Raw genomic sequence first — 16,809 nt, forward strand, 5'->3', positions numbered from 1 at the left:
TTCATACTAGTTATTTCAATGATAGTATATACCACTGCATTATTGACTCCTATCAGCAGTATATGCATGACTAAATACCATGGCAGCAGTTAGCACAAGTAATGACTATTACAGTGCATGAAACTGTTTCTCTGAACATACAAAACTGCCTTAGATGGCTTAACCATAACCTTAGGGTTGATATGCTTACACCAATGCACTTTCCATAGCAGAATTTACACAGCAGTAGACCTACAACTTAGTCCTTCCAGGATAGCTTCCCCAAACAGATACCCTCCAATGTTTTGGACTACAACTCCGATTATATCTGACCATTGGCCATGCTGGTTGGGGCTGATGTGAGTTGTAGTTCAAAACATCTGGCAGGCACCCAGTTAAGGAAGGTTGTTATAGAATATTGTCACCTGCACAGTAGTTAATAATGTCCCCCAATCTCAGCCACTTACTATGTATAGGGTTTTTTCCCATGCAAAAAAAGTGCCTAGGACAAATGAAAATCCCAAACATCTCAAATGAGGACATAGGGTATTTTTTTATCCTAGCCACTGCCGTTTGTTTTCCAGATCCTCAATCAGAAGTCATTAAAAAAATTAAAAGTGAGTGTGGTGTGCTGGTCAGAGTGTTGGGCTGGGATGAGGGAGACCTAGGTTCAAGTTCCTACTCAGCCATGAAGCTCACTGAGTGACTTTTGGCCAGTCACTGACTCTCAGTCTAACCTAACCTAACAACCTCACAGGGTTGTTGTGAGGACAAAATGCAGAAGAGGAGGAGGATCATGTATACCACCTTGGGCTCCCAAGACGAAAAGGTGGGATATAAATGTAACAAATAAAATAATACATAAATAATAAAATAAAATAAAACAGCGGCTCTCCAAATCCTCCAAACCCTGATATGCAAGACCCTCAGCTTAATAACTGAGGCACCACAGATTGAACGTGGGGCAGTATGCAAGTAAAGCCATGCTCTACCACTGAGCTATAGCCCCTCTATGCATACCAAAGCAGCTACTAAACCCATGACTCTTGTATATGAACAGAGGTGACCATGGACCTCACGTAGCAAGGAAGCAACATTAAAACCCAGAAGCAGTCGCCCAGAACTTGGCATGTTATCATCTCTGGCATTAACTCCAATAAGGGACAGGAGCCAAGACTACTGTTTTTTATTATTGCTTAAGAACAAGAATGGTACTGAGGTGTGAGAAGCAGTGTTAAAACTCCTTGATCTCCCCTCTGAAAGTATATAAACAACCTAAGGAAGAAACAATATATCTAAGCAAGTATATGGGGCTTCATGATGAAAGTACACATCAAAAGGGAGAAGAATCAAAGTGCCTTCATTCTATATACACAGCAGTGGGAGGGAGGTGAATTTATCTTAAACAAGAAAATAAATTCCAGGTTCAAGCTCAGTATAGCATATGAAATACGAGAAGAGTTTCTGTATGGCTATAATCACAAACTCATTTCTCCAGCCACTGCTGTCCAGGCTTAATTAGGGTGAAGTATGTTAATGATACGGCGGCACAGCCCAGAGACGTCGTCAGTTGCGATATTAATTGCATTTAGAGAAAGAAGCATGAATTGTGCTTATACAAGCTAATTAGTATGGGTTTGCTAATTAATACTGGAAAGTCAAACTGCCTTTGTCTTGTCAACTGCAATTAGCTGGAGCTGTTTAAATTTCTCTCTTTTTTTCAAGTAGTAAACTGACTTTTCGCAGAGAAGTAATTGAATCATGTGCTGGAATACACTGTGTCAGTTAGCTTAACAGGTATATTACCCTTTGATACAGTAGTTTTGGACTATGTGACTGCAATTTCATTTGATGGCAAATATTACCACACCTCCTAACATCCCTTGTGGCAATGTTACTTCATCTGGCACTGCAGACTAGTCACTCATTACTCCAGGTTAGCCTCCCTATGCATTATAAGCACACAAACTTTAATCATAAGCATTACAAGGTTATTTAATAAGCACAACTAAACATTAAAACTAAAAGTAAGGTGTATAAATAGTGAAGCCCTTGTTGTAATAGTCAATTAATCATTAGATCAATCAATTCAAAACCTTTTAAAATCAACTAAAAATTAATCTCCAATTAATTAGGCAAGACCATTTTAAAATTAAATTATTTTTAATGTAAGTAAATTTGAAAACTGCAGCTACCATCTTAGGAGAGTCATTCCACCATCACTTTGTCACGAAAGGGAATGCCTCTTCTAAGATGACCGCAACATATTTAAAAAATGCTCCACCTAAAAAAGGTGGTCTTTCTTTCCTTCAAAACTATTATTTAAGTAATGTGCACATGTATGCATATTAACAGATTAAAACTCATTGAATTAGCCAACACTGATTTAATTGGGTGATACCCCTAATTACAACACTCTTGTGTGTCAAATGAGAGGACCTGTAACTTAGCAGTACATGTGTTTTGCATGGAAAAGGTTCAGGTTCAGTTATACAATTCCAAGTGAAAGGGTAGAAAATGCCTCTGTCCATGCATCCCTTAGCCCAGCAAGAGCCATCACTGGCAGGTGGCTGGAAAGGTCTTGGTAACCCAAGGTTCCCCAAGGTGAAAAAGGCCCTGCGTGAGCCTACTTATATATTAATACCATTCTCAATCAAAGCTATGGTTTTCCCAGTAGCAACGTATGGCTGTGAGAGCTGGACTATAAGGAAGGCTGAGCGCTGAAGAATTGATGCTTTCGAACTGTGGTGCTGGAGAAGACTCTTATGAGTCCCCTGGACTGCAAGGAGGTCAAATCAGTCAATCCTAAAGGAAATCAACCCTGAGTGCTCACTGGAAGGACAGATACTGAAGCTGAGGCTCAAATATTTTGGCCACCTAATGTGAAGAGAAAACTCCCTGGAAAAGACCTTGATGCTGGGAAAGATCGAAGGCAAAAGGAGAAGGGGACGGCAGAGGATGAGATGGCTAGATAGCATCACTGATGCAATGAATATGAACTTGAGCACACTCCGGGAGAGAGCGGAGGACAGGAAGGCCTGGCGTGCTATGGTCCATGGGGTCACGAAGAGTCGGACACGATTGAACGACTGAACAACAACAACAACAACAAATCCAGTAAGAGGAGAAGAACTGCCATGTGAAGGAATTAGCAAGCTGCATAAAAAGTGATCAACTTTACCTCTATGTGATGGTACTAGCCTTTCTTTTCAGAACATACTTGTATGACTACCAATATAATCTCCAGGTCAGAGTCATATGAGCCCTAGAACATGGCTTTGTACAGGAGTCACACACACATACTTCCCAATTCCCCACTGCTGAAATAAAGCCAATCAGGCCTCAGACCTTGCTGTCAAGGGCTCCTTGGAGGCCTCTTTCAGTCTAATCCAGTAGCCAAGTCCAGACACAGACAAATGGATTCTTTTCAAAGCTTTATTCCCCTTTTACAACTTAACAACTCTACTGTTAGCAACTAGATATGAGCAGCAGAGTACCTATGCCCTAAGTTGGAACAGTTGGTCCCTGTTTGAAGGAGAATCACTGGCAGACCCTGACCTTATGGGCTAGGGGGAGTCCCTCCCCTTTCCCTTGGATCCTCTGGGCACAACCGTTGCTTGCGCACCAACCGGGCACTATGTCTCCTTTCCGCGCCCTCCATTTGGCGCCACTCCCTGCGTCGGCGTCACGCGTCCAGCAATTCTTCCCATGCTCTCTCACTCTCAGGACTGCTATCTATGCCAGGAATGCCAGTGGGAGGAATCTCTGCCAGCTGTTGGCCCTGGGAAGGATGAGTGCGCTCCTCTCCCAGGAGCGGCTGCTCTTCCTCAGAATCAGAACTACTCTGGGATTCTATGGGCTCAGTGTCCACCCTGACACTTAGTAAACATCACTACAGCCAATACTCTGAAAGTGAGGGTGAAAACTTTCTTCAAGGCAGATACAGGGATGTCACCTGCAGAGCTATTTATTCCACAGAGCAGCCCGAAGATCTAGTGAGCCATGTGATAGCACCTGACAAGTGTTTTTGCCATTCTACTGACAGCCGTGGTGTTAAGCCCACATACAGAGTGACTGGTAGAAAAGTAATACCAACATGTGTCAGAACACTGGTCAGGGAGCAGAATTTTTCATACATTTTCAGCCACAGCACCTTAGCATCAAACTAACAAGGACTCAATCACAGAGAAATAATGGAGTGAAGGTGTTGAAAAGAGATTGGAGAGGATGGTGTGAGGGAAGAGACAAAGAGTCACAAGTATCCAACATCAGAAGAATAAGCAGTACAGTCTAAAGTAAATCTGAAAAGGCCAGTTGGGTTTAAGCACAGAATTGCTGAAGCAAGTCAGACCAGGGTGTTTGTTTCAACATCATGACGTTAAGGAATTTGTAGTGCTGGATATCCTTGGGGCCCCCCAGGTGGTCTGCCAGGAGAATGGCAGCATCCAAGCAAAAAACATTTTCCTGTTTCTTTTATACAAGCAAGAAAGATGCATTGGGGAGAAAGAAACATCTATAACATGAACTGCCACTGCAGAAAAGGAGGAGGTTAAGCCACATCTGTCTCAGGAAAACAACAAGGAATGGAGCCATCAAGATGTAGGGTATGTGATGAACCACCTTTCTTCTGCGCTCCTGGATGCTTTCTCTCCCATCCCTCATTTCCACACAGCTTTTTCACGCCTGTCTCTATGTGAGGATTGCTTAGCATGGAAGGCAACACTGCACACATTTCTGATTAGCAAGATGGGGACGCCAAAGGGAGGCTGGCAACTCAAAACCCAGTCTCAAAGCTGAGGGGGTTTTCAGTTTAACACTTACAAAAGCACCCTTCTGAAGGAGTGCAACAATTCCATACTCAAATGTTCCTTGTGCACAGAGGCCCCAGAGTTGATCCTTTTTCGTCTGGGACCAGGCTTGGTTTTGAGATGGAAACAGCCTTGGCTACACTGGTGGTGACCTATGCACTGAACTAGACAAAGGGAGTGCATCTCTTTTTTTGTCCTGCTGGACTTTTCAGCAGCTTCAGTACCATTAACCACAGTATCCTTCTGGGATGTTTAGCTAGTATGGGATTTGGGGACACCATTTTACAGTGTTCAGAAACTGCGGCCGGTACAGAATGCAGCAGCCAGATTGCTTTCTGGTATACATTTTTTAGACCACATTACACTGGCTTCCAATTCATTTCCAGGCCCAGTTCAAGATGCTGGTGCTTATCTATGGCCCAGGATATCTGAAAAACCGTGTCCTCCCATATGAACCTCCCAGTATGTCGAGATCATCTTCTGAAGACCTCTTATTATGCCCTTATTATGATGGGAACATGAGAAAGGGTCTTTTCTGTGGCAGCATCTCAGTTGGGGAATACCCTCTCAAAGGAGGCGAGAGTAGCCTCAACCCTGATGGCAGTGAGGTGGGCAATGAAGACATCCCTTTTCCACTTAGCTTTTAATATATGACTGAGTGTTTTAACTCAGCCCCTTTTGATTTTCAGGCCTTAGTTTTAAATGTTATGTTGTGGTGCTTTGTGCGATTTTGTTCTCTTTTGTAAACTACTTTGAGGGCCCTTGTTGGGGACAAAAGGAGGTGTAAAATGCTTTTATAAATGAATAATGCTAGTCAAGCTATAAAAAAAAAAAAAGATACCATCTAGTTTTAGAGCCAAATCACTTGCCAAACGAGTTATCACAGCCATTTTAATATCTCAATTAAAATCCATTCTTGCATCAGATCTGAAAGCAGTTAATCCTTCAGGAATGACTATCCATTGCACAGCATGACACAGCTGTCAGGCTTTCCTTCCAGAAGGCCCAATATTGGAACTGCAAAATAGTTGCAACCCAGCCGAAGGACCTTGGCATACACGTGGCAGCTTATTACTGAAATCACAAGGGTGCTGGCAACCCAAACAAAAGTGCATTAATAGAGATGTCCAAGAGGCCTGAAAACAGCAGAGACAGGAATGGTCAAAGGCTGGAGTATCATGTCAAAGTTTTGCTCAGAATTGGTCAACACCTCTCAAGGCTGCTGTATCTATGGAATATCCTTTCCTAAGGAAAGGTGTTTAGATTAGAAATGCATTCTGTGATTCTCTTCTAAAGGTGACTGTGGTTTCTAGCAATCACACATTTATGCTTAAATGGTCAGTGGTAAAATTCATTGTTTATAGACCTTGCACCACGGTGGGTGCCAGTGCCACCCATAAAGAAAGAGAGCTTCCTTTGCATGCATGAAGGTCCAGGTTTACTCCCTGGAATCTCCAAGGTCAGGTAGCAAGTGCTGGGACAGATCTATGCCTGAGACTCTGGGGAGCCACTGGCAGTCACAACAGACAAATCTGTGCTTGACAGCCAAAATAGTCTGACCAGGTATAAGGCAGCTTCCCTATGTCAGGCGGGAGCCATGAATGACTACACTCAAAGTAAGTCCTGGGATCCAAGATCCCCAAGGATGCATGCTAGAGCTGGGAGCTTGAGCCGTAACTGTGGCTGGCAAAATGTCCTGGGGTGTGACCAAGCAACAGCAGAAGAGGCCAGGCTCTTCAAATTTATCCCAGGCCTGGCCAATCCAGGTGCCTCATCCTGCCGGTCCATCAGAGGAGCTTGAAGGTACACCCCGCCCCCCGATTCTTTCTGTGCCTGAAGTGGGCTCTGAAGCCCAAGTACGTTCTGCCTGGGGTGATCCCGAGGCTACATCCCTTCAGGGCTATGTGGTTCCTGACTGCATCCCCAGAGTCCCTGAAAGTGCATCTGTCTGTAATAATAACTCTCCAGACAGAAGAACCTGTTGAGACTTTAGCACTGTGTGAACACTCAAGGCAAGTGGCTAGACAGCAGGTGGTTTCATTAATTGGTATTTAACCATGAAACATTGTATAAATTTATTTTAGTGACAGCTTGTGCCGCATGTCCCTTTTGCTTCTATGAATACAAATTCAGTTTTCCATAAATGTTTTAATGCTCACACCATTTGTTTTGTACTATTTAGGACCGCTTGAGCTGAAATGTTCTGACCATGAAGCATCGTAACCTGCTCATTTGCAGGTCTTGAACTGCCAAACACTGAACTGTACCTTACGTATGATGACAGAGAATGGTTCAGCGGAGAGAGAAAAAGCAGTGTCGTTTGTTAAACCCACCCACCCAACCCCCAGTTCCTCCAGCCCAGGATTGTGTGTAAGTTACTGCCTGGGAAAATACAAACTGAGTCAAGGAAAATAGGGGGGGGGGGAGAGAATTAAACAGTCTTATAGAAATCAGTTTGTAGAAAATTCTGCATAATCACACCGCTCGCCCCCTTTTAAGAGCCTTGATAAATGAGCAGCTACCTCGGGAAAACATCTGACAGTATACAAAGGGCTGTGTTTCTGTTCACAGACATCAGGGAATTCACAATTTATCTTTGAATATGACAAGGCTATTTTCCTACTTTAATACGTCAACATTTAATCACATAGTATCAAAGTTTTGAACAATGTGCCATGAAATGTGCAAATCTTTAAGCCATGAAATAAGTACTCCTTTTACTGGAAATTAAATGCAGCCCTCAAGCTCTTTTCTAAGGCAGCACATAGGAAGGAAAAGAAGTGTTTTTCCCACAGAGTGGCACTGCATAATCCATCTCAGTGGAGTTCAGGGATTTGCCAAGGATAGAAGTTTGAGCTGTCTTTGGACAAGCCACAGAGTGGAAACATGGGTGACACACTTCCATGCCTTTCCTAAAGCCAGGGGATGCTTATATCCCCTCCAGGGATATGTGGATACCCTCCATGAATCCCAAAGGATGACAATAACGTACATCTCTAGGATTCACACAGGACATACAAATGTGGCAAGAGGAAGCACAAGCCACAAATGCATCCACTTTTCAGCTTGTATAAAGCAACCCTGAAAAGCAGCCAAATTCTGCGCATGCATGTGTGTTTGCTCAAAATTACTTCCTCCACAATGAAGGGCTTTTGCTGAGATCTTGCATCAGATCTGAAAGCAGTTTAAATGGATGGATGTGGCTCATGATGGCACTTGTTGCTGCAATTAAGAATTAAAAACACAAGCAAATGAACACACACATTCCCCAAACACCAGCACTTACCATATCTGCTCTTTTCTTCTGATTCCCTGCTTCTTCCAAAGTTTGGGACAACTGATCCTTCAAGACAAAAAGAAAGGAAGTTCAAGAAAATGCCAAACAAAAAGTAAAACAGAAGTGAGGGGTAAAAACAAGGTTAACGTATCATAGTGGCAAAGAGACAGAGCAGTGAACGAGGAGGTCCCTGGTTCAAATGTCACCCTTGCCTGGCTTAGGATTGCATACTAATTGTAAATGGGAAAACAGCACCACAAGATGATTTTCCCACCACTCTCCCGGCTTAACAAAAAAAAAATCCAAATGGTCAAAATGGCTTTATCCTCAGGTTTCTTTTAAAGAGAAGCGATCTTGGAGGAGTGTTTTTGAGGCTGGTAAGCACTGAAAAAAAAAAACAGCATATATCTTGAAAGAGGATTTCTTGGAGAAAGTAATGTAATAGGGAAGACTTCAGGGAAGCTGGATGGGGAAGAAATACTAGAGTAAAGCTCTGCCTGAAATATTACATTGTCCTAGCTTGGGATACTTTTGCCCAATCTTGTTGAAGATGTGGCAGCTCTTACACTGTAGAAAGGATCTCTGTATGAAGTATTTGGTGGAAGGTCCTCAGTATGAGGTATTCCAGAGAAAAACTGGCATTCTAACCTTGTTTTAGAGAAATGGCATGAAAACACGTTCTCCTTATTTTCCCCCTCGCCTCTTCTCTTTCATGAGATCATGTTAGAGACCAATCATCTTCCCTGGAGCTACATAGAGAAGCTTAAAGTATAGAAACCCATTTATGCCAGCCTAAACAAACCCAACAAGAATGGAAGCCTTTCATATAAACTAATTCACGTCATTCCAGGCAGTTGTTCATTAAAACTCCCGAAGATCTTTTCCGAATGCCACATGAAATGATCTTTACAGGCACAGTCTCCAAAACAGAGGTGAACAACAAGTGATTCACTACAAAGAAGTGGTACCGGTGGTGAAGGGGAAACCATCAAGCCACAAAAGCTAATCACACTGAAATGCAACAAAACAAAAATTACAGTCTCAAGAGCTTAACATAAAATGTGTTGTTCTGCTTTCCAGACAAACACTGCAATTATAAGCTTGCCTCGGCCCTTGAGTTCAGTGGGAACTACCATGAAGTCAGAGGACCTGGCTGTGCACAGCCTGCAATCACAGCAGATTATTAAAGGAAGAGATACTCAAACAAAATGAGTGTGATTCTAATATAAACCCAGATCCTGGTGTGGGAAAACAGAAATACATTCATTAAACACTGCGGGCCATGCCTGTCCTGTGCCAGTGACAGAGAGTAGAGGGTGAGAAGCAAGAGGGTAGTTGTAATGAAATTACTGCTACGTTTGGAGCTGAAACACCAGGAGGTTGTGTGTAAAGACATAGACACCTGGAAGCAAATTCTCCCCCAATATTTAATCAGGTTGAATTACATCAGCAGGCTGGAGTCAATAGTGAGCCACAAGGAGGAGGATTTAAAGTTTTCTTGGCAACAATGATTACGAAGTTCTTCAAAGTCAGAAGCTGTCTTTATCCTACCAGCAATGAGCGCACCAAAAAGTAATAACTGCACTCTCTGATATTTGTACAAGACCTATCTAAATAGGATTTTCTAGTTTGAAACATCAACTAACAGGCCATATTGTGTAGCAGCCAATTTAATTTAGTCCAACAATTGGACTAAATTAACACTGTTGTTACTCTATTCTCAAATTTACAACCCATGTAGACATTTCAACAAGACATTCATTGACGCTTCAATACACACACCAATTTCTACCTGAAGAGTTGGAGTGTTCCAGTGTCAGAGCCTTCGACATCTCCAATGCCACGCCACACTCATGCCAGTGAGACACAAATGATGGAAGAGCTGCCATATCCTCCTTTCCTTCCTGTTCCGGGGGGAGGGAGGGGTCTGACCAATTTCGCTCCCATTGCAGGGAATGGGAGGCAATGATATATCCCAGCTCCAGGGCTGGCATAAATAATTCCCGATGCTGGGGTCATCGTTGGGGATTGGGAAGACTTTGAACTTTGTGGATCCAACCCCCACCCCGCCCCCCCGCCATACACACACACCTTCTTACTTCTCTGGATGTCAGAAGTCCAACACTGGGAGGTAAGTGATGGGGAACTTTCTGCAGGGGCTGCAAAGGGGGATCTGAGGTTGGATCTCTCTCTCCATCCTCAGAGAGGGAGATCCAATATAGTCTGGGACAGAGGGTGATCCAATATTTTAATAGGATTAAGGCTGCAATCTCCCAGGGACCAAGGGATTGCAGCCTTAATCCTATTAAAATTACAGCTACCATACGGACCCCCTTCCTCCTTCCCAAAATTTATCCTTTGCATAGTGTGGGCTATACATTGGAACCTAGCCTCTACTGGGTTCTAAATTTAAGACCAGAGTAACAATATATTTTGTCAGAAAATACAGTTAATTACATCCCTCAGGAAATGCTAATGTTTTGTAGTAGCAGTTTCAGCTACAAAATGACATTAGAAGAAGGTGTCAGAATTTGAAGAACAGCTTGATGCATGTTTGGAAACCATAAATATTTCATTCCTGAAGCTCTTAACTCTGTGCTCCCTAAACATTGTCATCTTCCATATTTTGTGGGCTCATTCTGCAAGCTGTAGGGATGTCTACTTACATCTGAGGAGCACGACAAAGCAATCACTTAGAACAACCTCCTACTGCCTTCAGTTCACCATGGATCATTTTGCACAATTTTTCAGAGGGCAGTAATCTCCAGAGTGACTCTATATCATGTTATTGGAAAATGCAAAACTAATCATCAGCAGCCTGACAGCCACACACACACAGTTAATTATGAAGGAAACATTCAGCTCTGAACTTACCCAATGGCTCATTTAATCAGTGCACTTCAAGAAAGCTGCCAGCCACCACAACAGCTTAAAAGAAGCAGCTGGAAAGAGACTTAGGAAAGCACAAAGCAGCCTGTTGCACCCCTTGATCCTGACACACTTGGGATTTTTACTGGGCAGCCACAGAGAAAGCTGGGGAAATTTGACTCCATTGTCCCCTGTAACTTGACTTCCTGAGGTGGAACAGATTGGCTTTTCAAGCTATGAATGTGCACCAACCTGTACCTTAAGCCAACATGCTATACAGTCTCAGATATCTTAATAGGACTTTGACCATTTGTAAAGAAGGTCGATGAAACACTTGCCATTACATTTATCAGCACGAAAGAGGCACAGCTCTCATCGATATATTCTAGATTTTAATCTCTGGAAAACACGAACAAAGTGACACAAAGATTTTCCCTGGATTTTTTAAAATGGTCTCACAGCTGTGTGTATATGACCAAGCCACCATTATGAGTCCTGGAACTTGCACAACTTGGCTAGAACACCGCTGCTTCCTTTCCAGCTATAGTTTGGTCCAAAGCAGTACATACAAAGCTCCAGAACTCCTGCCTCCCTCTCTGATTGCCCAGCTGAACTGCTAAGGAATGCCAGGCGCATCAGACAGACTTCCTGCTGCTGAAGATCTGGCCTCATCATTCTGCAGCCTCTCATAGCACCTCAGAATACTTCTAATCACGTCAAATAATACTGAAATATCAGTACTCTTTTACTTTGAATTTGAGTTAACTCAAATCCAGGAAGTTAATGGGGGTTCCTCATCTGTAGCATCTGGAAAGGCATCCAAGTGTGTGCTTAGATACTGCCTTTTACACACGGAAGATAATAAGCATACGGACAGTGTTACAGCAGAACTAGTCTGTATCAGCATATATGACACTTTTCTGAGCAAGAGAAGATGATGACGATGGCCTCTTCCCCAAGAGTCGTACAGTTTAGCCTTCCCCGACCTGGCACCCTCCATACATTTATGACTTCAAATCCTATCATCCCCGGACAGCATGACCAATGGTCAGAAATGCTGGGAGTTATAGTCCAAAGCATCTGGAAGGCACCAGGTTGGGGAAAAACAATCTAGTTACACAGAAGGAAGGGGGAGATCACCGTAAAAACAGCTTATAACAAAGAAACTTGTGGCACCTTAAAGGTTAACACATTTATTCTGGCATAAGCTTTTGCGGACAATGTGGACTGTAGCCCATGAAATGCCTGAATAAATGTGTTAATCTTTAAGGTTTCACAAGACTCTGTTGTTGTTTTTTGCAATAGACTTAACATGGCTGCCCCTCAGGTAAACATGGGAAATGGAAATACATCGATTTGATTCTTTTGTCCATGAACACTAAAAGGTTAAGTCAAAGGGTTTGCAGGAAAAGTAGGTTGGGGGAAGAATCTGAAAGGGAGAGAGAATGCAGCAAGGGAAGAAGTTCCTGGTATAAGGGACAGCAAAAGACTCATTCATAAAAGCAGGAAAAAATGTCAGAACAAAACATAGTTCTCAGCCCAGTCTTCTGCTGGAAAAAGCAAACTTAATTGAGCCTTACTGAGTCTATTATAAAATACTAAAGTCTTGCAAAACAAAGCATTTAATATAGTTGGATGCAGAATTTTTGAAACGAATAGCCAATTAAATAATCACTAAATGGCAAGTGATCAAGTGATCACTAAACAGTGAGTAATCAAGCAATTATTTAATTGGTGGATGGCCCTATTCCCTGCATCTCTATAAATCATAAGTATCAGATCCTTGCCCCTCCAGATTTACCAGAAAAAGTTTTCCTTAGCTTTTCTCCAATGTTTTAACATCCCCATTCCCTTTCTAGGGAATGCCCAACTGCAGACACAATCTGTGACAAACTTCTGAAAGGATACTGGAGTTCAATTTGAGACTTAAGAAGCTCTTCAGTTACAGAGCGACATTTAGCTACTTGCCTTATTTTCCAATGCTTTTCCAATGGCCCCTCCTCAAACATCTCCTAAAAAATATTAATTGTAGTCCACATCAACTCTCTTCCATCTGTCTACAAAAGGACAGGGAAAAAATACAACTTGGAAGTGAATGAATCAGAGGTCCAGGACCATTGCTCTCCTTATATCTGCTGTGCTCCCTGTGTCAATTAGAATGGCAAAAAAAAATTGTGTTGGGCACAGTCTATTAATTATCGGATGGGTGGTTATATTGGACAAATCAATACCCCCCAGTTTCTACCCTGGAGCTGGAATGGGAGCCAGCCACCCTTTTTGATGGATTAAGCTGCTCCAAAGCAGAATCCAACTCACCCAGAAGCACTGGCAAATAACGTATCTAACGAAGTGTTCTACTATAGTCTCTAGCCATTAAGACAAATAAAAGTGCCCCTGCTATTTGGGGGGGGGGGCATTGCACACGTACATACATCCCTTTCCCCTCTGTAGCTTATGTTCAATAAGGCATTAGAAAAGTGCAATTTAAACAATCCACAAAGCACTGGAGAACTCCCAACATTATGTGATATGTCAGAACTGGTTGGGACTTGAGCTGTGCGCTGGTGTCCTTCATGATGAAATACATGAGGCCACAGTATGGGAAAGATGAAGCAGTTCTGTCCTCCTTGTCAACCTGGAGAGGTAACCAATGGGATGCTGCAGGGTTCTGTCCTGGACCCATTGTTGTTCAACACCATTATAAATGACTGGGATGAAGGAGTAGAGGGGAAATTCATCAGATTTGCAGATGACACCAAACTGGGTGGGATAACTAATACCTTTGAAGACAGAAATAGGATTCAAGATGATCTTGACAGGATGGAGAACTGAGCCCAAACTCACAAAATGAATATCAACAGAAATAACTGAAAATTCTGCATTTTGGTAGGAAGAATCAGTTGCAAAATACAGGATGGCTGACACGTGGCTTGAAATCAGTACATGCGGAAAGGATCTAGGGGTTTTAGTAGACCACAAGTTAACCTAAGTCAGCAGTGTGATGCAGCGAGGACAAAGGCTGATGCAATTCTAGGTTTCATCAACAGATTACAAGAAGTACTGGTACAGCCTTGGTCAGACCTCACAGGGAGTACTGTGTCCTGTGTTGTGCACCACCATTTAAGAAGGATATTGATAAACTGGAAAGTGTACAGAAGAGGGTGACAAAGAGAGTGAGGGGCTTGGAGACTGAGTCCTATGAGGAAAGGTTGAAAGATTTGAGTACATTTAAACTACGGAAGAGATTTTTTGAAAGGCTGCCACATAGTTGATGGAACAAATTTGTTTTCTGTTGCTCCAAAGGGTAGGACCTGAACCAACAGGTTCAAGTTAAAAGCAAAAGGATTTAAACTAAACATTAGGAAGAATTCTCTGGCAGAACGAGTTGTTTGACAGTTGAACAGACACCCAAGCACCCACTGGTTCCTCCTCACCTGGCCTGTTTATAACTTGGCTCATAACTAAACTGATTCTAGCCTTGTTTCCATGGCTCCACAATTCACACATTCGTGTGGTATCTGTTAGCCTGCTTGGTCCTTGTCTGCTGACTATTCCCACATACATCTGCCTACAATTGGACATCTTGGCTCAGACCTTGGCCTCTACCCCAGATCAACCTTCCTGTGTATCTTTCACCACCACTCCATCCAGCTCCAGTCTTGATCTTCTGCAGGGCTCATCCATCAGCACACTGAGCATGTGGCTGTCTACAGCCTAGCAACCTTAGTTTGGCTCCAGGAAAATGGGGTGACCCTGTTTTAAATGCAGAATGTGAGACTATGGAGGGAAAATGTGGCAATGCACACGTTATCAGGTTTCCAGCACAACATGGCCTAATGCAGAAGGGGCCCGTGAAACTTATCTATAATTTGACCATTTTAATAACGTAGGTTTTTAGGATCCAGCCTTGGATCTGGGACCCTCCCATCTGACCACACTTAGCAATCCCTTATCAAGAGAACGCTACCTACCTGACCCAAAGATCAAGCCAATAATAGTGGGTAAGGTGTTTTCATATTCACATTGCATTCCTGGATGTACCTTTCAAAATCCAAACACGTTAAGATAATAGAACATTTGTTTTGTCTACAAGGTCTCATTTAAACTGACTGGCAACTGACCACTTACAACAGCTGTCTAATAATCACTTCAGATATCTTTTAATGTCATGGGTACAGTCCTCATGGGGTGGTGCAGCCTCAGAATGCTGAAACATAAGATTCTGAACCAAAGTGAAAGAACACAGTCAGGAAAGCCAATGGAGGTCCGCTAATGCAGTATATCTATGCAGTATACTAAGCTGCTGGAAAAGAGGCATTTTTTACAGCTGCACAGCCCTCATGCAAGGACCAGGAAGGTGGAAGTGGATTTCCCATGGAGCCTTCAGCCTGAGATGCAGTTGTTCCCAGGAAGGTAAAGACCTGCTTCCTTTTCTTGGTTTTTCTGACTGGGCCAATACCCAACTTCTGTTGTTGTTGTTGTTGTTGTTGTTGTTGTTGTTGTTGTTGTTGTTGTTCAGTCGTTCACTCAAGTCCGACTCTTCGTGACCCCATGGACCATAGCACGCCAGGCCTTCCTGTCCTCCGCTCTCTCCCGGAGCATGCTCAAGTCCATATTCATTGCATCCGTGATGCTATCTAGCCATCTCATCCTCTGCCGTCCCCTTCTCCTTTTGCCTTCAGTCTTTCCCAGCATCAGGGTCTTTTCCAGGGACTTTTCTCTTCACATTGGGTGGCCAAAATATTTGAGCTTCAGCTTCAGTCTCTGTCCTTCTAATGAGCACTCAGGGTTGATTTCCTTTAGGATTTGGCTGATTTGACCTCCTTGCAGTCCAGGGCACTCGTAAGAGTCTTCTCCAGCACCACAGTTCGAAAGCATCAATTCTTCAGTGCTCAGCCTTCCGTATAGTCCAGTTCTCACAGCCATACGTTGCTAGTGGGAAAACCATCGCTTTGATTAGACGGACCTTTGTCGGCAAGGTGATGTCTCTGCTTCTTACTATGCTGTCTAGGTTTGCCATAGCTTTCCTCCCAAGGAGCAAGCGTCTTTTAATTTCATGGCTACAGTCACCGTCTGCGGTGATCTTGGAGCCCAAGAAAGTAAAATCTGTCACTGCTTCCATTTCTTCCCCTTCTATATGCCAGGAATTGATGGGGCCAGATGCCATGATCTTCGTTTTTTTAATGTTGCGTTTCAAACCAGCTTTTGCACTCTCCTCTTTCACCCTCAACAAGAGGCTCTTGAGATCCTCTTCGCTTTCTGCCATTAGGATGGTATCATCTGCGTATCTGAGGTTGTTGATAATTCTCCTGGCAATCTTAATTCCAACCTGTGATTCATCCAGCCCGGCATTTCTCATGATGTACTCTGCATATAAATTAAATAAACAGGGCAACAATATACAGCCTTGTCGTACTCCTTTCCCAATTTTGAACCAATCGGTTGTTCCATCTCCGGTTCTTACTGTTGCTTCTTGACCCTCGTACAGGTTTCTCAGGAGACAGGTAAGGTGGTCTGGTACTCCCATCTCTTTCAGAATTTGCCACAGTTTGTTGTGGTCCACACAATCAAAGGCTTTAGCGTAGTCCATGAAGCAGAAATAGACGTTTTTCTGGAATTCTCTTGCTTTCTCCATGATCCAGCAAATGTTGGCAATTTGATCTCTAGTTCTTCTGCCTCTTCGAAACCCAGCTTGTACTTCCGGTAGTTCTCGGTTCACATACTGCTGAAGCCTAGCTTGTAGGGTTTTGAGCATCACCTTGCTGGCATGTGAAAGGAGCCCAATTGTACAGTAGTTTGAACACTCTTTGGCGTTGCCCTTCTTTGGAATTGGAATGTAAACTGACCTTTTCCAGTCTTGTGGCCACTGTTGAGTGT

The 16,809-nt window shown here is 43.1% G+C and overlaps 1 protein-coding gene across 9 annotated transcripts in view; it reads right to left on the minus strand.

Annotated features, from left to right (window-relative positions):
• The window catches only part of MAD1L1 (mitotic arrest deficient 1 like 1), a 635,972-nt gene that overhangs the window by 345,186 nt on the left and 273,977 nt on the right, over positions 1-16,809 (minus strand). For all 9 annotated transcript variants that reach the window (XR_014785506.1, XR_014785504.1, XR_014785505.1 and 6 more), the window contains one exon: positions 8,074-8,130. Coding sequence is in view for 6 of the 9 variants with exons in the window: in XM_084818232.1 (XP_084674358.1) it covers positions 8,074-8,130 (57 nt within the window). In the remaining 3 variants the exon portion in view is untranslated. The remainder of the gene's footprint in view (positions 1-8,073; positions 8,131-16,809) is intronic.

Source organism: Heloderma suspectum, chromosome 12 (assembly GCF_057233095.1).
Source record: "Heloderma suspectum isolate Gila_16-S chromosome 12, 16-S_ref, whole genome shotgun sequence".
NCBI lineage: Eukaryota > Metazoa > Chordata > Lepidosauria > Squamata > Helodermatidae > Heloderma > Heloderma suspectum.